This window comes from Drosophila santomea, chromosome 3R (genome assembly GCF_016746245.2).
Source record: "Drosophila santomea strain STO CAGO 1482 chromosome 3R, Prin_Dsan_1.1, whole genome shotgun sequence".
In the NCBI taxonomy this organism is placed as follows: domain Eukaryota; kingdom Metazoa; phylum Arthropoda; class Insecta; order Diptera; family Drosophilidae; genus Drosophila; species Drosophila santomea.
The window spans coordinates 2,350,518-2,373,376 of record NC_053019.2 but is presented as its reverse complement, the minus strand read 5'-3'; the positions used below and the strand labels follow the sequence as shown (position 1 = coordinate 2,373,376).

At 44.6% G+C, this 22,859-nt stretch overlaps 7 protein-coding genes across 14 annotated transcripts in view; 4 read left to right on the top strand and 3 right to left on the bottom strand.

The window, feature by feature from the left end:
* The window catches only part of LOC120453409 (trithorax group protein osa), a 32,400-nt gene extending 26,801 nt beyond the window's left edge, over window positions 1–5,599 (top strand). For 3 of the 4 annotated variants that reach the window (XM_039638103.2, XM_039638106.2, XM_039638104.2), the window contains one exon: window positions 3–5,599. In XM_039638103.2, the coding sequence (XP_039494037.1) occupies window positions 3–3,622 (3,620 nt within the window). In that variant the 3' untranslated portion in view covers window positions 3,623–5,599. The remainder of the gene's footprint in view (window positions 1–2) is intronic. The other variant, XM_039638105.2, reaches the window with a different exon arrangement.
* Window positions 5,600–6,398: 799 nt separating this feature from the next.
* LOC120453443 (RNA transcription, translation and transport factor protein) lies at window positions 6,399–7,840 on the top strand. Of its 2 annotated transcripts, XM_039638150.2 has the most exons (3): window positions 6,401–6,572; window positions 6,635–6,961; window positions 7,263–7,840. In XM_039638150.2, the coding sequence occupies exons 1-3, from the start codon at window positions 6,512–6,514 to the stop codon at window positions 7,616–7,618; spliced, it is 744 nt and encodes a 247-aa protein (XP_039494084.1). In that variant the 5' UTR covers window positions 6,401–6,511; the 3' UTR covers window positions 7,619–7,840. The 2 variants fall into 2 exon arrangements, with proteins under 2 accessions (XP_039494086.1, XP_039494084.1); XM_039638152.2 differs by lacking the exon at window positions 6,635–6,961 and having other exon boundaries at window positions 6,399–6,572.
* Window positions 7,841–8,165: 325 nt separating this feature from the next.
* Window positions 8,166–8,730, bottom strand: LOC120453445. The gene is made up of 2 exons (XM_039638153.2): window positions 8,470–8,730; window positions 8,166–8,406 (listed from the first exon to the last, which is right to left on the bottom strand). The coding sequence occupies exons 1-2, from the start codon at window positions 8,645–8,647 to the stop codon at window positions 8,276–8,278; spliced, it is 309 nt and encodes a 102-aa protein (XP_039494087.1). The 5' UTR covers window positions 8,648–8,730; the 3' UTR covers window positions 8,166–8,275.
* A 197-nt stretch (window positions 8,731–8,927) lies between these two features.
* Window positions 8,928–10,121, top strand: LOC120450743 (nudC domain-containing protein 3). The gene is made up of 3 exons (XM_039633865.1): window positions 8,928–9,098; window positions 9,157–9,689; window positions 9,750–10,121. The coding sequence occupies exons 1-3, from the start codon at window positions 8,998–9,000 to the stop codon at window positions 10,034–10,036; spliced, it is 921 nt and encodes a 306-aa protein (XP_039489799.1). The 5' UTR covers window positions 8,928–8,997; the 3' UTR covers window positions 10,037–10,121.
* LOC120450744 (nurim homolog) lies at window positions 10,096–11,171 on the bottom strand. Its single transcript, XM_039633867.2, has 2 exons — window positions 10,734–11,171; window positions 10,096–10,674 (listed from the first exon to the last, which is right to left on the bottom strand). The coding sequence occupies exons 1-2, from the start codon at window positions 11,058–11,060 to the stop codon at window positions 10,240–10,242; spliced, it is 762 nt and encodes a 253-aa protein (XP_039489801.1). The 5' UTR covers window positions 11,061–11,171; the 3' UTR covers window positions 10,096–10,239.
* Window positions 11,172–11,279: 108 nt separating this feature from the next.
* On the top strand, window positions 11,280–20,217 carry LOC120450741 (putative uncharacterized protein DDB_G0271606). 4 transcript variants are annotated; one of them, XM_039633859.2, is made up of 7 exons: window positions 11,280–11,382; window positions 15,766–17,107; window positions 17,201–17,863; window positions 18,277–18,372; window positions 18,480–18,935; window positions 18,999–19,121; window positions 19,187–20,217. In XM_039633859.2, exons 2-6 carry the CDS (start codon window positions 15,824–15,826, stop codon window positions 19,119–19,121), a joined length of 2,622 nt encoding a protein of 873 aa, XP_039489793.1. In that variant the 5' UTR covers window positions 11,280–11,382; window positions 15,766–15,823; the 3' UTR covers window positions 19,187–20,217. The 4 variants fall into 4 exon arrangements, with proteins under 4 accessions (XP_039489793.1, XP_039489797.1, XP_039489794.1 ...); XM_039633860.2 differs by lacking the exon at window positions 11,280–11,382 and adding an exon at window positions 11,421–11,437; XM_039633862.2 differs by lacking the exon at window positions 11,280–11,382 and adding an exon at window positions 14,710–14,728.
* On the bottom strand, window positions 20,146–22,744 carry LOC120450742 (dual specificity protein kinase TTK). The gene is made up of 4 exons (XM_039633864.1): window positions 22,463–22,744; window positions 21,146–22,147; window positions 20,529–21,084; window positions 20,146–20,393 (listed from the first exon to the last, which is right to left on the bottom strand). The coding sequence occupies exons 1-4, from the start codon at window positions 22,660–22,662 to the stop codon at window positions 20,262–20,264; spliced, it is 1,890 nt and encodes a 629-aa protein (XP_039489798.1). The 5' UTR covers window positions 22,663–22,744; the 3' UTR covers window positions 20,146–20,261.
* Window positions 22,745–22,859: the final 115 nt, after the last annotated feature.

Genomic DNA, 22,859 nt, shown 5'->3' with positions numbered 1-22,859 from the left:
AGCAGGTGCTTGGCAAGGTGGTACCCAGCAGTACCGGCCACAATACCCATCATCGCCTGCTCCGCAAAGCTGGGGAGGTGCACCGCCACGCGGTGCAGCTCCTCCGCCAGGCGCACCACATGGACCGCCCATCCAGCAGCCTGCAGGAGTGGCTCAATGGGATCAGCACCGCTATCCGCCTCAGCAGGGTCCACCGCCGCCACCTCAGCAGCAACAGCAACCTCAACAGCAACAGCAGCAACCGCCGTATCAGCAGGTGGCTGGACCTCCTGGGCAGCAGCCGCCTCAGGCGCCGCCGCAGTGGGCACAGATGAACCCTGGACAAACTGCGCAATCAGGAATAGCACCACCTGGCTCACCACTTCGCCCGCCCTCGGGACCAGGCCAGCAGAATAGGATGCCTGGCATGCCGGCACAGCAGCAGCAATCGCAACAACAAGGAGGAGTTCAGCAACCACCGCCGCAACAGGCATCGCACGGCGGCGTTCCATCGCCAGGACTGCCACAAGTAGGACCCGGCGGAATGGTTAAGGCACCTTACGCCATGCCACCGCCACCATCTCAGGGTGTGAGTCAGCAAGTGGGCCAGGGGCCCCCGGGCGGCATGATGTCACAAAAGCCACCGCCGATGCCGGGTCAAGCAATGCAGCAACAGCCCTTGCAGCAGCAGCCTCCCCAGCATCAACACCCACATCCCCATCAGCATCCACAGCACCAGCATCCGCACCAGATGCCGCCTAACCAGACTGCCCCCGGTGGATATGGTCCCCCAGGAATGCCCGGAGGTGGAGCGCAACTGGTAAAGAAGGAGCTTATCTTTCCACATGACAGCGTGGAATCCACCACGCCTGTGTTGTACCGAAGAAAGCGGCTTACGAAAGCGGACGTATGCCCGGTGGATCCATGGCGTATATTCATGGCCATGCGATCTGGTCTGCTGACCGAGTGCACCTGGGCACTTGATGTGCTTAATGTGCTATTGTTCGATGACTCTACGGTCCAGTTCTTTGGCATTTCAAACCTGCCCGGCTTGTTGACTCTGCTGCTGGAACACTTTCAAAAGAATCTCGCCGAGATGTTTGACGAACGGGAAAACGAGGAGCAGTCCGCTCTGCTGGCGGAAGATGCGGATGACGACGCGGATAGCGGCACTGTGATGTGCGAAAAGCTGCAGACCAACGGACGGCAACCTCGATGTGTGCGCAGCATCAGCAGTTACAACCGCAGGCGGCATTATGAGAATATGGATCGCAGTGGCAAGGACGGAGTCGGCAACGGCAGCGACTCTGAAGATGCCGACGAGGGAATTGATTTGGGTCAGGTGCGAGTGCAGCCCAATCCTGAGGAGCGCTCACTGCTGCTCTCCTTTACGCCAAACTATACGATGGTCACGCGGAAGGGTGTGCCAGTGCGCATCCAGCCCGCCGAGAACGACATATTTGTGGACGAGGGCCAGAAGGCGTGGGACATAGACACCAACCGCCTGTATGAACAGCTAGAACCCGTAGGCAGCGATGCCTGGACGTACGGATTCACAGAGCCAGATCCTTTAGACGGCATTATCGACGTCTTTAAGTCGGAGATAGTTAACATTCCATTTGCACGATACATCCGATCTGACAAGAAGGGAAAAAAGCGAACGGAGTTGGCTTCCTCGTCCAGAAAGCCAGAAATAAAGCAAGAGGTGACTAGTACCGAGGAGCAGACTTTTAACAAGAAACGGCGATTGGTCAGCGGAGGAAGCAGCAGCAGCGGACCCTACGCTGAAGGCAAGAAGTCCAAGCTAACTAGTGAGGAATTTGCGCAACCAAATGCCGAAGTCAAGAAGGAGCCAGGTACGGCGGACAGCGACTGTCGCCCTATTGATATGGATATCGAAGCACCCCAGCAACGTCTGACCAATGGTGTAGCTCCATGCTCCTCATCTCCCGCCAGCTTCGATCCCAGGACGACTGCCAAAGATGTAGCGCAGGTGCTTCAGCGAAGGCGAGACTCCAGCTTTGAGGATGAGTGCTACACACGAGATGAGGCGTCGCTGCACCTGGTCAATGAGAGCCAAGACTCGTTAGCACGACGCTGCATTGCTCTTTCCAACATCTTCCGCAATCTGACATTTGTGCCCGGCAACGAGACGGTGCTGGCCAAGTCTACCAGATTTCTGGCGGTACTGGGCCGACTGCTGCTCCTTAACCACGAGCACTTGCGGCGTACACCGAAAACGCGAAACTACGATCGCGAGGAGGACACGGACTTCAGTGACTCGTGCAGTTCGCTGCAGGGCGAACGTGAATGGTGGTGGGACTACCTGATTACCATTCGGGAGAATATGCTGGTTGCCATGGCTAACATTGCTGGACACTTGGAGCTGTCGCGCTACGATGAGCTGATCGCCCGCCCCTTGATCGACGGCCTACTGCACTGGGCCGTATGTCCGAGTGCTCATGGACAGGATCCGTTCCCGTCGTGCGGACCCAACACTGCGCTCTCCCCACAACGACTGGCACTTGAGGCGCTTTGCAAGCTGTGCGTGACGGATGCCAATGTGGACCTCGTCATTGCCACTCCACCATTCTCGCGACTGGAAAAGCTGTGCGCCGTGCTCACCCGGCATCTGTGCCGCAACGAGGATCAGGTGCTGCGAGAGTTCTCTGTGAATCTGCTGCACTACCTTGCCGCTGCTGACAGTGCCATGGCTCGCACCGTGGCGCTTCAGTCTCCGTGTATATCATACCTGGTGGCCTTTATCGAACAGGCCGAACAGACGGCGCTGGGCGTGGCGAACCAGCACGGAATCAACTACCTGCGCGAGAATCCCGACTCAATGGGCACCAGCCTGGATATGCTGCGGAGAGCAGCCGGCACCCTCCTCCATCTGGCCAAGCATCCGGACAACCGGTCACTCTTTATGCAACAAGAACAGCGGCTGCTTGGTCTGGTCATGTCGCACATCCTTGATCAACAGGTGGCTCTGATTATCTCGCGAGTGCTTTACCAAGTGTCGCGAGGAACAGGACCAATACACTCCGTGGAGTTCCGTCTGCTGCAGCAACGGCAGCAACAACAGCTGCGTCCTGCTTCTGCAGAGAAGCAAGCTGCGAGTGCGCCAGTGAAGGCGGAGGCTGCATCAACGGAAACGAGTTCCACTGAGGCGAAGCCTGCACCAGCAGCCACTACAGCAGTGGTAAACGATGAGAACAGCAACAGCAGCCAGCAGTTGCCGCCGGCAGCGACGTTCAACGATGTTAGCAACAGCAGCACCAACAGCAACAGCTGCGGCACGGTCAGCAGCAACCAGACGAACAACAGCACCACCAACAGCAGCCACAGTAGCAGTGCAATTAGCAGCCAATCGGCAATCACTGTAGCAGCCCAATCAGCACCAGCAACAGGAGCAACATCAGCAGCAATAACCAGCGATCAGCAGCAGGTGAGCAAGGTGGCTGCAGCTGCAGCCGCTGCTGCGGCTTTGAGCAATGCTAGTGCAGCGGCAGCAGCAGCAGCGGCGGCGGCAGCTGCTTCTGTTGGTCCGCCCACATCGTCAAGCGTGTCCGCCGGTGCAGCGGTCGCTCAACCAGCGGCACCTCCACCAACCAATGCAGGCACAACGACAGCCGTTGCGTAGTATACGACAATGATGCCAGCGTCCTACTACTGGCCACGAACCCCCCGAGGGGCAGTCGACTAGGCTATAGCTCGATGGAAGAACAGCGGGCCCAGGAGCAACTCCGAAGTGCATGAGCAGAAGGGCATGTAAATTTACTTAAGTATGGCGCCAAGGAGAGATTCACGATGTGCGAGAAAACTTGTCCTAACTCCAAGGATACGTAAACGGGAACTCAGCAGGTGCAGCGTCGGCAATGTATCTGCGATGGAATGGCTCGCCTATCCATCACTGTAACAGTCAATACAATAACAACTGTATATTTTTTCACTCAAATCTAAAAATAGTAAATATGATAACTAAACCCTAAGCATTAAGAAATTGCAGCAGCAAAGTTATAATAATACAAAAAGGAAACTGTCGGGGCGAAAGATGGTGCAGAACTACTGATACTAACCGATCGAGATATAGGATCTGGGATTATTATTGAGTCTAACGTGAAGATAACAAACGGAAGATAACAAAGAGCGAAATTCAAGCACACAGCATACTTATTGTACTAAATTTAATAAAAATGAAGGGACGAGAGCGGAGGAATAACTAACACATACATATGCATACGCACGCTATGATTTATCGTATATTAAATATATATATAAATAAATGCATAAATTAACACTAAATTACATGAGAATGAATTGTGTATGTAAAAGGGATGAATGCATACATACGTACATCTAGACATTGATATATAAATACATAGATGATAGTTTTTAAATTCTACCATTTACTAATACCTACATATTACCACAATGTGCAGCATAGGAACTTATAAACTGAACAAAACTGAACAGCAAAAAACACGCGAAAATATTTAAAAGCATCCAACACACACTGTGTGCAAGCCCCACATAAGGCAGTTTATTGGATTCAATGTGGACTAGGGTGATGCAAAAGGACTAATCCTTAGAGATGACTAAAAACCATTGTACATACTTAACTATTATGTAAATTTCACTGTATTTTTGTTTTTCGCAATGTTACAAGGCACATGTAAGTGGCAGCACTGCATTTCGTATTATTTCGTATTATGAATGGTCTGCGAAAATTCCAACTTCTTAGTTTTAATCGCATAACTCGGAGGCGAAACGAAACGAAATTAAGCGAAAGAAACAAACAAACATGCAAAAACCGACAGATGAAGGCAAGCAAACAATTTAAAAGAAAATCAAATTAGGTGATATAATATATAAAAATACATAACATATACATACATACATACTTAATATAAACAAAACATGAAAAATCGAAAAAATTAAACCCTAATGCTGTAATTTTATGTTAACTGTATTATTTGCTGGAAGTGCTGCTGCTTTTATATCGAACTTACTTAAGGCGTAAATGACAAGATTAATAATTAGGTTTTTATCTTAATCTTAAATTAAAGTATAAAATAAATAAAACCAAGAAAACAACACAAAACAAGACGCAAAAATAAAATGCTATAAAACACAAAGCGAAGCAAATCGAACTAAAGCTGTAGAGAAGCACGCAAAAACGACTAATAACACACATCCACACCCACGCCCATACCCAAATGCTTGGCGTTAGGAAACCAATAAACGATTAATGCAAATCTGTATATGGGTGGGTGCACCAATTTGTATACTAAACTTTCTCACACATATTTAACGTGCTGCATAAGAGAGAACGTACATGAACTGTCTCCGGATTCTAGCTTCTTGCTCCAGAGATCCTTCCGGTTTCCGGTGGCGACCCTCTAGATCCAGAGGAACTGCAAGACACTGGGAGAAAATAGAAAAGTGCTGCTGTTGATACGTGTATTCGTGTAGTTGTTTGCAAACAAATATTATAACTCGGCATCTCGATATTTAACGTGTAGTTATTAGTCTATAATTTGCTAGGATGTAAATGTATGTCCCTCAAACTTAATTTAATTATTTAATTAATATACATACATATATGATATACAACACAGCCTTTGTATTTGTCGTTTCTTATCGCGAATGGGTAAAGCAAAATATTTTCAGGTATGGAAATTCTTTCAGAGCAGATTGTTCGGCCGCTGTATAAACTATAAACTGTATTGCCTCTGCGGGGCATTCACTGTTCAGCGGATAATTATAATATATATTCAAAACAAACTTACTTGAAATATGAACTTCATCGCTTTAATTCTAACCATGTCGTAGTTACCAAAAATCCGTTTTGCCTGTTTATGCGGCAATGAAGTCCTATATCTCGGATTCCTTCATTCAGGGTATATGCTGTGACAAGATTCAAAGTTCGTGCATCGTAATTACATTGTCAATTTGCTTAAATTTGCAACTTTCAAATAACCGTTCCTGGATAAATTTGATCTGTTTTAAAAAAGAACGTTTTCCATTGGTTGCTAAACTTTCTACTGATTTCTTTATTTGATTTCAATTACCGTGGAATAATGAACAATAGGATTTTAATTTACATTTTGAGTAGGTCACTCTGATATGTATTGCATTAAATATTACTAATTCAGCAATGAAAGCTGGAGGATTAAAGCAATTTATTAAATATTTAAAGTTATTACAATGGCATTAAATAAATAATCGGAAATAAGTTGTTAGGTACTGATTAAATCAAAGTAAATTAACACCTTTGGCATTTAGTTTTCCACCAAAAAAGAGTGCTACAAAAATGTTTATATTGCTACATTTTTAAGATTAAAGTATTACGGAATTTAAAGAGCTATACCACAGCAAGTTGGCAGTCCAAAATCTATAGTCGATAGTTCCTCTCTCAATGCTCCATCCCTTAAATCTTGGCGAGAAGAAGAAGCAGAGCCGGCTGTGCAATTTCTTGTAATTTTGCGGAGTAAATCGATTTTCTATTGCAATCCGTTGGTAGGACAGCATGCTCAAACTGAAACTCGAGGCCCTGGGTCATCCCACTCCCAGCGATGTGGCGTTGAGTGGTAAGTGCCATAGTTTGCTGCTTAAAGGGGTTGTCAGACATCCATCCCTTCCCTTTCCAAAGACCGCAAGGAATTCGCCAGCACAGTCCTCTGGGTGGAGGACCAGAAAATCCGGCTGTACACCGTGGAGGATCGCGAAAAGCTGCGCAATATCGATAATCCCGCGATCTGGGAGAAGGGCTACCTAAAGTACTGTGCGGATCTGAACATGCCGCCTCTGGAGTCCCAGCAGGAGCAGCTGGCCTGGATTCTCAGCCATGCCGTGCGCCTGGAGTTTCTTGATGATCCTGCCCAGTACTCCTCGATCACCAGCGAGCAGGGGCCACCCCAAAGCAACGGCAAGCAGGGCCAACAGAGAGTCCAGTCTATTTTCGACGGAAAAATTAATAGTATGGTTTGATTTTAACTCCATTCACCATTTAACGAAATTTAACTTTAAATGTCATTGTTTTATTATAGTTTTTATACTATTTAAAATTGCTGTAAGGATTATCACATTCAATGAACATGAATTTACAATGTAATTTTTAATATTAGGGAATAATTCAGAGCCATATTAGTGAAAAGTATTGCTTTTTGTGATTTCAATTAACCAGACTCTAAAGACATGAATTTAGAGTTAGAATGCATAATTAGAAGATAAGCAAGTAAAGTACTCAAACTATTATTAAACTATATTCTCCTCACCAGCTCAGGAAAAAGCGTTCGTCGATGCTGTCCGGCTGCTGGCCAGCAAACTGGATGTGCCGCACCACCCAAACCACCTGTTGCAGCTGGAGGCAGTTGCTCGCGTGGTGCACGATCGACTTTCGCCCGCCGCCCAGGGTCGCAAGCCGGTAGTGGGCAAACCCTTCCCTTTCGACAAGGGAAACGACGAAGTCTCGTCCAACGATCCTGCCCTGGACTTACCCATGCGCATCCTGCGCCTTCTCCAGATCCAGAGCCTGCGCGAGCTGCAGACACACATTAATGAGACAATTGTGGCGGTGCAAAACATCACGGCCAATCCAAAGACTGATACCAAGCTGGGGAAAGTGGGACGCTAGGTTTATAAATAGTAAAGAAACCAATCGACACAATTACAGAGGCCTATATACACATTTGTAAATTTCTAGTTTCTTATAAAAAAGAAATTGCATCTATAAAATATTCTTTAAAGCCAAGCAACAACATTTAGTAAAAAGCAATAGAAAAACCAGAGCCAAGCTAAGAACAAGCAAATACCTGTTTCTTATGCTATAAAATAAATAAATTTTCTAGACATTTTATATATATATTCTTTAAAGCCAAGCAACAACATTTATTTAAAAGCAATAGATAAACAAGAGCCAGTCTATGAACAAGCAAATACCTGTTTTTTATGCTTTAAATTAATCATTTTCTAGATACTTTATACAAATATATATTTATTTAAAATGCAATATTATGTTGGCCTATATAATTTCTCGATTTTAAGTAAACCTCGGTGTCCTTATTTCATATTAATTATTTGTAAACATTTACCAAAGCCAATAGTTACAAATCAGGTTTAATAAATTCCAAAAAATAAACAAGCCTTTGTTATATGTATATGCTTTTGAACAGAAGCAGAAATTCATTCTAAAATAATAACTATATTATTTTATTACCATATGTGCTCGTACAAAAGATAACATACATCTTTATACAGTTAGAAAGTTATATATAATTAAAATCTATTTGAATTAACGTCTAGAAAAAAACTGATGATCAGTGCCAGTCTTTAAAGCTTTTGTTTCCTGTTCCGTCGGCACCTCAGCGTTTGCCTTCAGGAAATTCGCGTCTGCCAGGCGGGCCACGCCCAGAACTCCAACGGCTGGGGGCAGTGAAGGAGAAAGGAGTTACCATAAAACCGGATTTAGGTTGCCAAGTGGCTCACCTGCCGCCAAGCCCTTCATAGTGTAATTCTCCAGGGGTTTCGAACGCCTCTTTTTCGACTGCGCCAAGAGAAAGGCACCGATGCCCAGAAGTCCAATGCCACTGACCAGACGACAGGCCAAGCAGTCCACCTCGTTGGAAACATTGTCCTTGTACCAAAAAGAAAGTCTACCGATCATTTTTTAAATTATTTCAAGATTATCAATTTGGGTATAAAGCTGTAAAGCAATGCGACACTATCGATATATAAGTTTTGACGCAGGCTGCCAACTTGGTTAATTTACTAAACTATATTTGTTGAGTTTGTTAGGACAACCCCAGCAAATGTCTTATTCTCCTCATTTTTTAATAGAACTATATTCCTTTTAATATTATTTATGTTGACCATACATTTAAAGTTTAAAAATATGTCTAGCTTTTTTGTAGCTATTACCTTTTTAAATGTGTTGTTATCGATAGACGTACGCAACAGATGTTAAGTTGAACCCGGTCTAAAGTTGTTTAGATTTCGGTTACTATTCCTACAAAAATGGACTTTCAGCGAAACGATGCTATGCTAATGGAAATTCTTCAGGATCGGAAAACTATTATCGGATTCCTGGACTCCATTTTTGGCTTTCTGCGACGCAAGTAAAGGAGTTTATACCAAGATGCTTTACAAAAATGTAGTCCAACTTTTGCTTTTCAGTACCGACTTTTATCACACAAAACTTGATGAAGCGGATAAAATAGGCTTCCCTAAAGGCGTCCGGGATCAGATTTTACATGGAGCCATGCAGCGCTACGATCCGGATTGCTTGATCCAAGCCCTGACCGCGCAAGGCGGAGCAGATGATGGGGAATCGGCTCCGCCTGCCGTCGAAGAAGTGGTCCTGGAAAGCGAAAATGTTTCTCAGGACGAGGAAATAAATCCCATAGAGAGTCGTCCGCCACAAAAAGGGAAAGAGCAGTCAAAGTTCTCCCCCAGCGACTACAAAAACGGAGATGTGTTTGAAACTTACTGCTGGTCACAATCCCTCAAGGACGTGGAGGTGCAGGTTCTGCTTCCCAAGGATCACCAAGCGGCAAAGAAGCTAAACATTTTAATTCAGGCCCAGCACATTAAAGTAAGCAGCATGCCTAACCCACAGACAATAATCCTCGAGGGAAACCTGAGCCAGCGGATTAAACACAACGAGGCGGTGTGGACAATTGACCAGAACCGATTAATCATCAGTTGCGGTGGGCATTTGACTAAAACATCTCCATAAACCATCAATAATATATATTTTCCAACTCTAGATAAAGCAAAGGAGCTCTGGTGGGAGAGGCTCTTCGACGATGATCGAGAAATCGATGCCAAGAAGATTGAATGCGAGCGCTATATCGACGATTTGCCGGTGGAAACCCAAGCTACCTTAGAAAAGCTTAGGGTCCAGCAGTTGGCAGCAGACAAGCAACAAAATAAAATTCACACCTCAAACCACGAACAAGCTATAACCTTGGATCGCTTAAGAGCTGCCTGGGATGCCGAAGGTTCGCCGTTTAAAGGACAGCCCTTTGATCCTTCTGTTGTAAGAATGAGTTAGATTTTATAATAAGTGGCTAAGCTAACAATAATAGTAGTAATAGCAAAACAAATGAACCATTAAAAGGTTACTTCATGTAAAATTATATGTCTATGTTTCGTTTTCGTTGAGAACCGGAATCAAATTGTTAGAAAAGTATCGTTAAATACAAGCTCATGTCAACTTACAACTAAATCTTAGTGAGAACATTTTGCAGTTTAAGTTCACTTGGCCTTCAGTTCGAGTTTCTTGCGCTGCAGTTGAATCTTCTGGTAGGCCACATCTTTTTGATCAGTGGACCAGGCCAGGTACATGTAAGTGGTCAGGAGCACGGCCATGACTAGTCGATCCGCGCTCATCACGTTCGTGGCGAAAAGGATGATCGACAGACCCACAAACGAAGGATGTCTTACATGGGCGTACAGATTGCGCAATTCCCCGGATTTGTAGTTGATCGGTGGACCATAGGCCTTCAGATCATAGTAGGCTTGCTTGACGCCCAGCAGCTCAGGCAGATCCATCACCAAACTGCCGCCAAAGATGACCACCCAGCAGATGACATGGGTGATTTCATAGGTCCACCAAAGAGAAGCACTCTGTTCCACGTCGATTTGCCACACAACAATCGACTGTGCGGGCATCCAGTTGAGGATCAAATACTGTAATGTCCAAAGATGCAGTTGGGAGCTATTTCTGTCCAAATTGTGAGTATACAAACATGTAAACAAAGCGATGACGTCAGGCTATAAATAGTGCGCTCCGCTCCCGACAAGCCCAATTTGGCCAGCAGTTTCTTGACCAAGGCTGACTTAAGGAGGCTGTGCTGAAAGATAAATCCGGTCAGGTAGAGCGTATCGAACACCACGGGTCCATAGGCGGTCTCCAGTCGCGACTTGTTGTCCAGTAAATTGAAAATCCAGGTATGTGCCTTGGAAATCGAACGGGGCGTCGAGAGGAACATCATCAGGCTGCCCACCACGTACAGGGAGTACGCGAATGTGGCCACGGATGCCAATAGCACTATGGACTTGGCAATCGATGCCATTTTTGCCAGGTAAAATGGAGAAGATAGCTATTTATTACGTGAAAAACAAAACAAATTCTGTGAACGTTTGGATGAGCTAATCAGTGTGACCATGGCGCAGGCGCGGTAAAATCTCGGGTCTCTAGTTTACACTTGGTTCTACGCTATACACGTTTCTCTACCAAAGGATTGTATCTCGGCTACATAAACATCGCACGGCTTGCATGCGGTTGATGACATAAAGTCCATATTTAGGATATTTTGTGACAGCCGAAATTATTGGAGTATGTGACAACGGTCACTCTGTTTGTAAATGTTTCAATTTTCCCACTAACGAAAAAGTGTAAGTTCGCAGCCGAAAGGCATTTGAAAGTTGAGAATAAGTTTAAAAGTTGCAAGTAAGAATTAGTTTGATAGAGCGTATCTAAGTCCAAGCGAAGTGAAGAAAAAAACTGCCGACGCGACAACCACACACACATATTCACAAAAAGGCGCAGCGGTCCGGCACACACATACACAAGTGGCTTGCAAATGGCGGATGCGTTTCCAACAAAAGAAAAGAAGAAGGAAAAAGAAAGACTGCATCGTAAATGTGAAATGTTGTGAAAATTGTTGACGTTGCAAGTTGCTTGAAATCGGCAAAAAAAAACCCGTTAGAAATAGGTAGGGAGGTGAAAAGAAAGGGAGAGCGGTGTACGTGTGTGTGTAAGTGCAGTGTGACGCCCTTTTGCCTTGAGAGGAAATAGGAAGCCACTTTTATTTATCGGTGTGCAATTATTCAAGTTGTCAATTAGCTGGCGACACACTTTCACTGCTCCCAATTGCTTAATTATGAGCAAAAGGGACAGCTGACTGCTTCGATTTGCCAAAAATCTCGGGCGACGCCGTCTGGCCGGGCCCTAACCCCCCACCCTCCCCTATTTGTTGTTCGCGGATTTTATCAAAGAAAAATACAAGAAATGAGCATAATTGAAGAGCTGACCTCACCACACACACACACACACGTATATAAACATATGCGGGCTTATCAAAGGAGCGAGAGAGCTTAAAAGAGAGAGCGGGGAGAGCAAAGAAGAGCGGCTGCAGTCGTCCAATAAATCATGGACTCAAAAATCGTTCGTCATCGGGGAAAACCAATTGACAATTAACAAATGCTATCGACGTCTACGTCAGCAATCAATAACCATTAACCGTCAGCTTTATACAATATCAATTTGCTTATTTTTAGTCTTTATATGAGTCACTCCACATTTTAGACCAACCTTCCATCTGTGGACCAAAAGAAAAAATTAGGGAAACGAACTTGGAACCTGACGCTCCCACGCAGGAATAACAAGAACACAAGACACACCGCAAAAAAACATGCCACGCTCTCTTTCCCACAGAGAAAAATAAAACAGCATTGCATGTTGCATAAATATTACGGGAGAAAGAGAAGAAAAGTAGGGAGCAGTGCTTTCTAAAATTAAAACTCTTGAGCCGCTGAAAATAGCAGGGGCAAAAAATGCATTTATGAATAAATAGATGAAAAATAATGAATGACTGCGAGTACGCTCTCGCTGTCAGCGGCGACAAAGAGAGCGAGAAAAACACTTGCATTGTTACCAGTGATGCTGCTGCGAAAACAAGCCATTAAAAGTGAAATTTTAGGTTTCCGGTTAATTTTCCAATAGATCGAAAGATTTCAGCTTCAAAATGTTGTACTTGAATATGTTGATCATGAATATGCTATGTTATATTATTTTTTTAACACAGTTCTTTTTTAAGAATCGAAACTAAATGATTATAACTTTTATAATAATTTCACTTACCTTAGGGGAATAATTAACTTACATTTATTTTTGTTTTCCACTTCAAGAGATGTAGTCACAAGTGGCGAATACTTGACCCACTTTAAACACCCTGGCACCAAAAGGCCAAAAAATGGTCAGCATGGCATTTCTGTCCGGTGCTTACCGACAGGGGAGAAATTCCATGTGCCAGCAAGTGCGAGTGTGTGTGTGAGCAGGCAGCTAATTGAACACTGGGGCGCCGAAAAGGAAAAGGGGAGGGAGGCAGGGAAGCAACGGTACAGAAATATAGAAGGAAAAACGGGAAAATTGGGCCAACTGTGCAGTTCGATGTCAGTTTGCCAGTTTGTCGGTTTATCCGCTTGCCAGTTTGTCAGTTGGCTGTAACGAGGCCGAGCAGCCAGCGTTTTTGCATGCTGTTCGACCATAATACATAATTATTTATAGATGGTCATAATGATAATTGGCAGCAAGATTTCGACTTTCACACACTCGTGTCAACACACAAACACACTGAAGCGCTGGCAAGTCACACACACTCACACTTGTGCGCTTTTCTTCCGGTTGATGACCTTTACCGGCGTTTTTATTGTGCTTTTTATTCTCTTTTGGCTTTGGCTCTCTTCTGCCGCCGCCGCTTCTGCTGCTTCTTCCTCGCCCGGTGCAATACGCCCGGAATCCGAATCCGCAGTCCGGACTTTACTTACTTTCCGTTAAATGCCATCGATTTGTTTGACGGAAACCCGTTCCCATTGTGTCATCAAAAATTAATTTAGCTCTGTGAAGCGCAGTTACACGATGCTTCTGAGCAGTCACCCCATCTGCAAAATTGAATGTCGGCTTCATAGGCCTAGATAATTTATAATTAGTGCTGTAAAACTCCAATAAGTTGTAGTGAAGATAATATGAACCATCTAAAGTTTCACTATGAGCAGTTATTTTGTAGAGGAAGTCTTGAAATGAAACTAAGAGTTAAAAACTTTACCATTTTTTAGATAGAGTAAACCTGAAAAGACTTCTGTATAAGGACTATGCTTTTCCACAGTATCACGTAACCCAAAATTTTTTAAAGCCCCCTAGAAATGTTTGTTGCGGATACGAAACCGAAACACAGTCAGAATCTTTTAGCCAGAAACATGACGCGAGCCAGCAAAGCAGCAGAAATAAGAAGCCAGAACTTGACAAACCAACAGAAGAAAATAAATACCAAACCTGCCAGTTATCGCAGCCGCAGAGAGCAACAACCTTGAATTGAAATTTTTGCAATTTGTGAATTCTTCCACTGAGCTCGCGGAGCCAGCGAAATTTCAAGTTTTGTTCTAACTGTTTGTGGTGGGAGCGGAGCGGAGAGAGAAAAGGGCCACGGAGCGTAAGCACACTAAGAACAAAACTTTAAGTTTTATTTATTTATATGGGTGTACAACTAGCGTACTAGTGTTTCTCCTTTAGTAAACCAACGAATTATAAATGTACAAGCGAATATATTTTACTTAAAGGCTATCAAGAGAACGGGGAGAAGTAAACATATAACTCAACATATATTCAATTTTTAAAGTACATGTAAGAAAACTATTTATTTTGAACACAAGATTTTTTTTATTTCGTAAATACAAAGCTAATTCTTGAAATAACATTCCTACACATTAAAAGCCAGAATTAAAAAAAGCATCCAGTAAATGCCATCTACCGATTTATTCAGAATTGAAAGAATTGAATTGAAATTTAAAATTCCAGTGTAGAGAGCTGAAAAGAGATCTAGAATTGTGAGCTAAGCTCTGCTGCGAATCTTTTCACTAGCCTTTTGCCATTCGCATCGTGTCCATCGGAAGAGACTTTACGAAAATAGATTTAACAGTGCAGATTTTTTTCCAGTGAACGGATCTGCAAATTTGCATACGTGTGCGTCAGAATCTTGACTTTGAGTAATTTTAAATTGTTAGTCTTCTTTTGGTTTGTCTTGTGAGTTCCTTTCAATCTGCGTCAACACCTCTGGCTGCTAAAAATGTCTACCAACTTTCGTTCAAGGCAGCTTCAAAAGCTGCTTCATAAGATAATTTTATTCTTTGTGACTTTGTTAGCTTTCCTCCGCCGCCCGGAATACATTTTTACGTCTGAATCGCTGGGTTCTTTGGGCAATCGATAATTCCAGCTGGGATTTCTTATCGCTCTTCCTGCGCCAAATCAAATCCAAATGACCTTTTTGCCTAAATTTGAAATTCATGAGAATTTATTGGCGAGTTGGGCAGGCGGACATCCACTGTAAAATCCGGAATGCCAGGGATATTGAGCCATTCATCAGTGCATTTGCTTATCTCAGCGGAGCAAATAACAATGAAATTATCAACCGCAGCGCGTTTTATTAATATAACGTCCAGCAAGCCCAGTCACTGCAATATCAACTTATTCATACAAAAGGAGAACTTGTGTTGGGTTTTGAACCATTCTCCGGCCGGTAAACCGATAAGCACGTTCAACTCAAAAACAATTTGCTTTTTATACAGTGCACAGTGTAATTACCATTGAAGGTAGTGTCGTTGATCAGCCGTATTTAGTGGACATTTCTTTGTCGTTTTTTCGTTTTTTAAGACCCACGTCATCAGTGTGTACTACATTGTAGCAGTTCCCAAGCGGAAAATAGCTGATAATGCTACGAAATGAGTTTGATAGCAAAAGTTTATACGTGTGACCCTAAAAAGCATTTCTAACATTTCCACACTTGAGATTATTTTTCGCTTTGCTGGTTGCTTTCTCCAGGAACCAGACGGAGAAAACGTGGCCGAAATTCCGGACTTCCCCTTTTTTGAATTCGAACGCTATTGTTTTCTTATAACATATGTATTAACAGCTATAAATGTAAATACCTAGAATCTTAAACAACTTTAAGTAAGGTTAAATTGCACAAAATACTAACGAGTATCTCCCTATTTATTCAACAGCATTCGCAAAGGAGATTCCTGAGAAAAATCTACGGCTCAACCGGAAAGATATGCAAATATGGACTTCCACATACTGATCGTCATCGGTTGTGTGGTCAGCGCCTCGCTGCTCTCGTTCCTGTTCATCAATAAGATCTTCCGGCGCAAGACTTTCGAGGAGGTGGTGGCTGAAAAACGTGCCCTGAGCGCCAATCTCTACAAGGCTGCCGGTGGCGCCGCTACCAAGAAGCCAAAGAGGAAGGAACTTAAGCGCGAAAAGAAGCAACGTCAGCGGGAACAGCAGCGGGATGCGAACAACGAGCCGGAACCAGAGGAAGCCGAAGACTACTCCGATGGTCAGTCAGAGGGTCAGGGCTCAGTGGCTGACGGGGAACCCGGTCTGTCCAAGCAGCATGTTGAGTTTGAGCCCGATGCAGAGGTCCTCACTGAACAGCGACGACCTAGTAGCGTGGCTGAGAAGGAGAACCAACCTTCTGGGACTGGCAAAAAGGGGAAGAAGGATAGGCGTAACGGAGCCAACAACAAGACAGCCGGAATCCTGGTTAACAAGAACGAAACTGTGGTTGTTAAGCCTCCAGTTAACTCCGAGGAGACACCATCTTTGAATAACTTCGAGACCAAGGTCCCCAAGGATGTGGTGGAGCTGAAGAAGCAGGAGCAGAAAGAACGCAAAGAGGACAACAACAACAAGCAGCAAAGTCAAAGGAAGATTGCCGGAAGTAATGTGTCCAAAAAGGAGAAGGCTTCAGCTGTCGAAGCAGAGGCACCCGTTGTGACCAAGCAGATCATCAAGCAACAGCAGCAGCAGCAGAATGGCTCACCCAAAGCGCAGCACAACCAGGCTAACAACAAGACCAAGCAGCAGCAGCAAAACAAAAAACAGAATCAAAAGGAAACCCTAACGGCTAAGGATTTGGCTCATGCTTTGGATAAACTGGCCGATCACCAGAACCAGACCATTGGCGTTAACGCTCTGATGAACGTATTTTCCCGTGCCGAGCTGAATCGCTCAGAGATTCAGATACTCATCGACTATCTGCTAAACAAACAACAGGATATGCCCTCTTCGCACTCTGAGTGGTCGGATGACATTTGCCAGAAGCTCAAGCGCCAGCTGGAGGAGAAGGAAAAGTTGCTGGCCGAGGAGCAGGAGGCCTCCATCGGAATTCAGGCTAAACTGCGCGAGCTGCGCCAAGAGGTTAACACAGAACGCGCTCAGATGCACGCCCGCAACCAAGCCTATATTGATAAGTTGCAAGGCAAGGAGCAGGAGCTATCAGCCCTTAACCAGGAGCTGTCAAGTCTGAATGACAAGTTGACGATTGAGCGGCAGCAGCTTACGGTGAGAGCAACTTCTTCTAAAGTTTATGGGAATATTTTCAAACAATGTTCATATTCTAATATAATAACAATAATTTATATCTCTTCGTTTTAGACCCTTCGGAGGGAGAAGCAAGCCAATTCGCAGGATCTGGTTCAGTTGCAACGCTTGCAACAGGATCTCGCCCACAAGGAAAAGTGCCTGGCGGAAATGACCGCATTCGTTAACGCAGAGACCCAGCAGAAGAACGAGGTGATCCAGCAGCAGGCTCAGCAGGTGCAGACCCTTGAGCTGCAACGCGACGAGCTGGAAGCGCGCCAGAACAACAGCATCTTCGAGCTGGAGCAGCGCAAGCAGCTGGAGGCGGAGAACGGCGACCTCAAACAGGAGCTCTGCGCTGTTGCACAGGCTCAGTCGGAGCTGCAGCGCGTCCACGCCGCCGAGTTGCAGGAACTGCGACAGGAGTTGTCCGTCCTGGAGGCCCGCAACGTGGCGCTCAGCCAACAGCTCACCCAAGCCGCCAACAGCGCGGTTCAGGCCACCGCCGCCCAGTCGGAGCAGGCCCAGGCTCAAACCGAAGCGTTGGCCCAAAAACAGCAGGAGCTGAGTGCTCTTCGCTCGCAGGTTGGCTCGCTGACGGATGCCCAGGCCCAGCAGCAGAAGCAAGCCAACGCTCTGCAGTCGCAGCTCCAGGAGGCGCAGCAGCGTGCGGAGCAGCTGCAAGCCAAGGAGAAAAATCTGCAACAGGAGCTCCAGGAGCAGCGAGAGAAAAATAATGTGAGTAGAGATAATTAAGATGACTAGAAATATACCGGAAACTTCTTTTTGTGTTGCATTTTCATGACCTTCTCTATTTACCAACTATTTTTTAATGACTCAAATTTATTCATTGTAACAAGTTTTATTTGTTACTAGGAACAAGTAAAGTTCTGCCTAATGAATTTTATTGCACTTTACTTTGTAATCCCCAAAATTGATATATATTTATATATATCAACCCTTTAACAAGAAGTCCAATAATGAATACAGATATTTGAATTCAAAGGGCTTTCAAAAACAATTATAGCCCTACTAAATGTAATCGCGTTGCAGCCGCGTTGTTATGCCGCCGTTCGTCCTGCCTTTTGCATCCGCATCCCTTCTTCTTTTCCTGTTTTCTTTACTAATTGCACGTATTCGTGTTTCGTCAGGACGTGCGTTTGAAAAATTGGAAGTTGATTGAAGCGTTGCAAAATGCCGAAGCATTAACAGCTAAGACGAAAACAAATTCAGCGCAGTCCGTAGGCGTAAGTGCATGATCTTTGTCAGCTTCTTCTGCTTGCCTTTATGATTTCATCTGAAATTCGTTTAGTCTTAACCATTTTAAACTAATTATATCCAATAATATTTGCAGCAACAACATAAAGAGCTGCAGTTGCAGCAACAGAAGGCAGTGGCCGCCAATGGAGGCGGCAGTGCCAGTTCAGCCAAGAGCGAGCAACAGAGGATCCGGGATCTCTACCAGCGCCTTTATCCCGATGCAGTAAAAGCGCAGTCGGGAAATGCCCTGCAAGCATCCTTTGACCAGTGGCTGGAACAGGTCCTGGCCACCCATGTCAAGCTGCAGCAGGATAAGCTGCGGCAGAAGCTCGATACGGAGCAGTCCGAGAAGCAGAGCAGTAGTCATAAGTCCACACAATCAAACAACAGTAGCAGTAACAACCACAATAGCACCCACAACAATATTAGTAGCAATAATAGTAGTTCGAATAGCCAATCCTCCTCCGCCGTCGAGCAACAGGAGCTGCACAAACAGAACCTGCAGCTGCGGGAGTGCAACGACAAGCTCACCCAGCTGGTCACCAAGACTGTAAGTGCTTTTACCGTATTAAAATTTGTAAACGAGCAAGTAACAATAAAATCTTATGATCAGACCAACACATTGATGGACTTGGAAGAGCGTGCTCGTGAGCAGGACGAGCACTGGCGTGGTATCGTAGACCAGAAGGAGCAGCTGATCCTTACTCTGCAGCAGCATGCCTCTAACGGAGAATAGGTAAGGATTATTGTTGTAAGTCAATATTGACTAAATTAAAATTCTATTCCGAATATCTTTTGCAGGACATTTAATGTCGAGACAAATGCGGAAAAGATAGAAGGAGGCCAACAACGACGATAAACTGACAAGCAACCGCAGAGTTTGTCCAACTTCCATAACAACAGCAACAGTAAAAAAGAAACAACAACAACTCTAACAATCTATTAAGTTTAAAGTTAATGCAACAAAAAGAAGGCGAGGAAAAAGAAAACTTACAGCATGCCCCACAGCAGCAACATTTAACATTTTATAGTAGCGAGAACCAACAATTATAAGAATGAAGAACTATATACACTTAACTAAAGCATGATAATGATAACAAACGAAACTTGTGCAATGTTAAACGAGAAGAGAAGCAATGCTAGCAAAGGAAAAGTCCGACTCTGATTACAGAAACAGGCAATTTCCACCCAAGCCCTCCCAAGAAAAACAAAACAACCCGAAAAAACCGCAAAAAATCCATTGCTGCTGCTACTTTCTTATTATTATTTCACCCATACTTCTCATGCTATTATTTTTTGTGTTACTTGCATTTAAACAATTGTATATGTGTCTTATGTTAAGCAAATGAATTTAAAACCCAGCTACTTAAAATGCAAATCCACGAAAAATAAACAATCCAATAGTATGAATGTATGCACTTGTACTAGGGTCACCCTGAATTCAGTATGTTTTCCGTTAATGTTTATTGTTTTTCTGTAAACTTTTCATTTTCCACCGAAAGGCAGCGCAAGTATTTAACCCCAGGAAGAGCAAGTGGCAGCAGCAACATTTAATTAAGCGTATATAAACAAGAAAATAACTATTTTTATATAAAACTGAATGAGAACCTATCTTATAAGTAAACGCAAATTAAACACGAATGCTAACTAGAAATTTATTGTCGCAACCTGTTGCATGCGACATATTGAAAAATTAGGCAACCCAACAAATTCAAGCCCATCAGCAACCACAACAAACAAAAGAACGAGCTATAGCAGCATTATAAGGATTTATGATGTTTAATTTACGATAAATGAGAATTAAATATATACACACACATATGAGAAAGACATTTGACCTTTGACATTTCACTAATAAATAGCTGAGCTTTCGTGCTTAATTGCTGGTGGCGGTTCTGCTGGGTATCTGCAGGTTCTGTAGCGGAATGATCATATGGAATGGGTACTGCAGTAGTTCAGTGCACGACGGCCGCTTTTTGGGATTCAGCTGAAGGCAGTTCTTGGCCATCTGCAAATAGAGCAGAGATATTCGTAAACTTGGATTCATAATATAATAATATGATTTGTTCTATCAGTTCAAAAAAAATTCTAAACATTATTTCCAAGGCTATGAAGTGTAGGAGCCTCATCCCGCCCAACTCACATGAACCAGCATGATGGGATAGTAGGGAGGAATGGCGGGATACTCGATGCTGGTGGCCGGAGTGGCGATAGCACTCATCTTGGCATAGATGTTTCGGATGTGGCCGAACGGTGTCTTTTGGTAGAGCAACAGGTAAAGAATGCAGCCAAGCGACCACACGTCAGACTTGGTCGAGATCTTGATCTTGGGTTGGTTGGCTCCGCGTACCGGGCTATTCCCCGTAGAGGTGTCCGTTAACGCTTCCGGACTAATGTAGTTAAAGGTGCCCGCCTGGGAGAATTTGATGATGCTCGTCGAGTCCAAGGAGATATTGCTGGCTATGCCAAAATCGATCAGTTTCAGTCTGCCGCTAACCATTAGGAAATTTGCCGGCTTGAGATCCGAATGGATGACACCGTTTTGGTGGATGTAGTTGACCGCTTGCAGCATTTGGTAAAGGATGTTCATCAGGCTATAGAGAGGAAGGTTGGTGGTGTAGCTCTGAAGGATCTTGTTTAGGTCGCAGTCGCCCTTCTCCATCACCATGTACAGCTTGGACTCTTCGCGCACAAGTTGACTAAAGAAATAATAACTTTGTCAGAGACGTTAACAAGAAGTTAGGGTGTAAGAATATTTACTAATCGTAAAGTGCCACAACACAAACGTTTCCTTGCAGCTTTGCCAGGAGTTTGGTTTCGTTTAGATATCCCTGCACCACTTGTGGATCGGCCTGCAGATCCACCACCTTTAGGGCGAACTCATCTCCGGAGTCCGATCGACGTGCCAAATAAACAGAGCTTGAGCCACCACAGCCCAGTTTCTTATCAATCGTATATTCAAGATTCTTGATTTTTAAAATATTTGAAATCTTGGAGGAGTTGGAAGGCGGATCTGGAGGGACGTTAACTGCGGGAATTGACACCAATTGCTTTGATTCCACAATATCAACTTTGTCTTTTTCCGACTCCCGGAACACGTTATCTAGGGACTTCTTGGAGGGGTGCTGACTCATAGGTGGTTCAGCCTTTTTCGGAGGCTCTGGAATGTCGGGACTTTCCGTGATGGTGTCGCACAGGGAGAAGCTTATGCTAGCGGAGGCCACTGGAGCAGCACGACTTACGGTCATGGGTGTTTGGAAGAGGACTTTTTGCGCACGAAAGTCGTTGGACACCGCACTACGACTTTTTCCAGCATGTGTGGAACCAATGGTTCGCACTTGGGGGGTGATGAAGTCTGCATCCGACTTCTTCTTCGAGGAGAAAGCTATTTCATTGCGCAGTGGCGTCTCAGTCTCTTGGAGTGGGCGTCTTTCGGTGGCATTTGACACAGCTTGAAGCGTTGGTGCTGTCCTTTTAGCCAACAGTTTTTCCGAATTCGCACCAGGTGATCCTTGGCTGCTGCAATTAATGCCCATGTTGTTGAATTGTCCCAGGAACGAGAGATTCGAGTCGGATTGCTGGAAGGGAGCGGCATTGGATGATTTACGAGTGGTTATGTTGCTGTTGCTGTTTGTTAACTCTTGGGATGGGCTCAGTACAAAAGAATCGTTCAGGATGGCGCAGTTAAGGTTGTGATTGCTCTTAATGTCCTCCTCGTCACTATCCAAATCCATCATAGTCAACTCGGATACTCGACGAGGTCTAGAATCGATAGAAATAATTAATTCCCATTTCTAGGCGATCACAGAAATCTTTGATAAAAAAAGACTAGATTAGGTCTCGTCGGGTATTATACATTAAAGGGGCTCTAAGTGCGGCAAACTGAGGTTGGCTTGACTTTCAAGTCTAGAAGGTGAAGGTTTGCCTCGGGGGAAAGACCAACAGGGATCGAGGATGAATGAATCCATGCAAAATGAAGCCCTTAAAGTGATATGAGATCCTTACAGGTTCAGGGGGACTTATACGGAGCGGGGAACAGTAGTATTTAAAAAAGAACTTTGGAATCGCAGTCCTTACAGCATGTTTGTGGGCAGGGGATGCGGCTCATTCTCCTTGCCCCTAGCTTGGACTTGCAAAGACGCCACCGGCTGCTGTTTTCGTTCTCCCGCCGTCGCTTGCCGTGGTCGGTATGGCGTGTTAAAGTCGTCCTCCGAGTCGGAATCCAGTCCCAATGCCATCATGTCCTTGGTGCGGCGAGGCACAGGTGTGGTCATCATACAATCCGGTTTATTCTGCCCGACAAACAGTTGAATATCCAATTGCAATCCGAATTCGGGGTTTAAATTTGTTTTTTATTCAAGTGTGACCGAAGTTCAAAATTTAAAACATCCGAAGCGCGCTATATGGAGCCAATAATATTTGTTTAAACTCAAACTAAGCTATAACTAAATATTGACAACAAGCTAGCATTCAG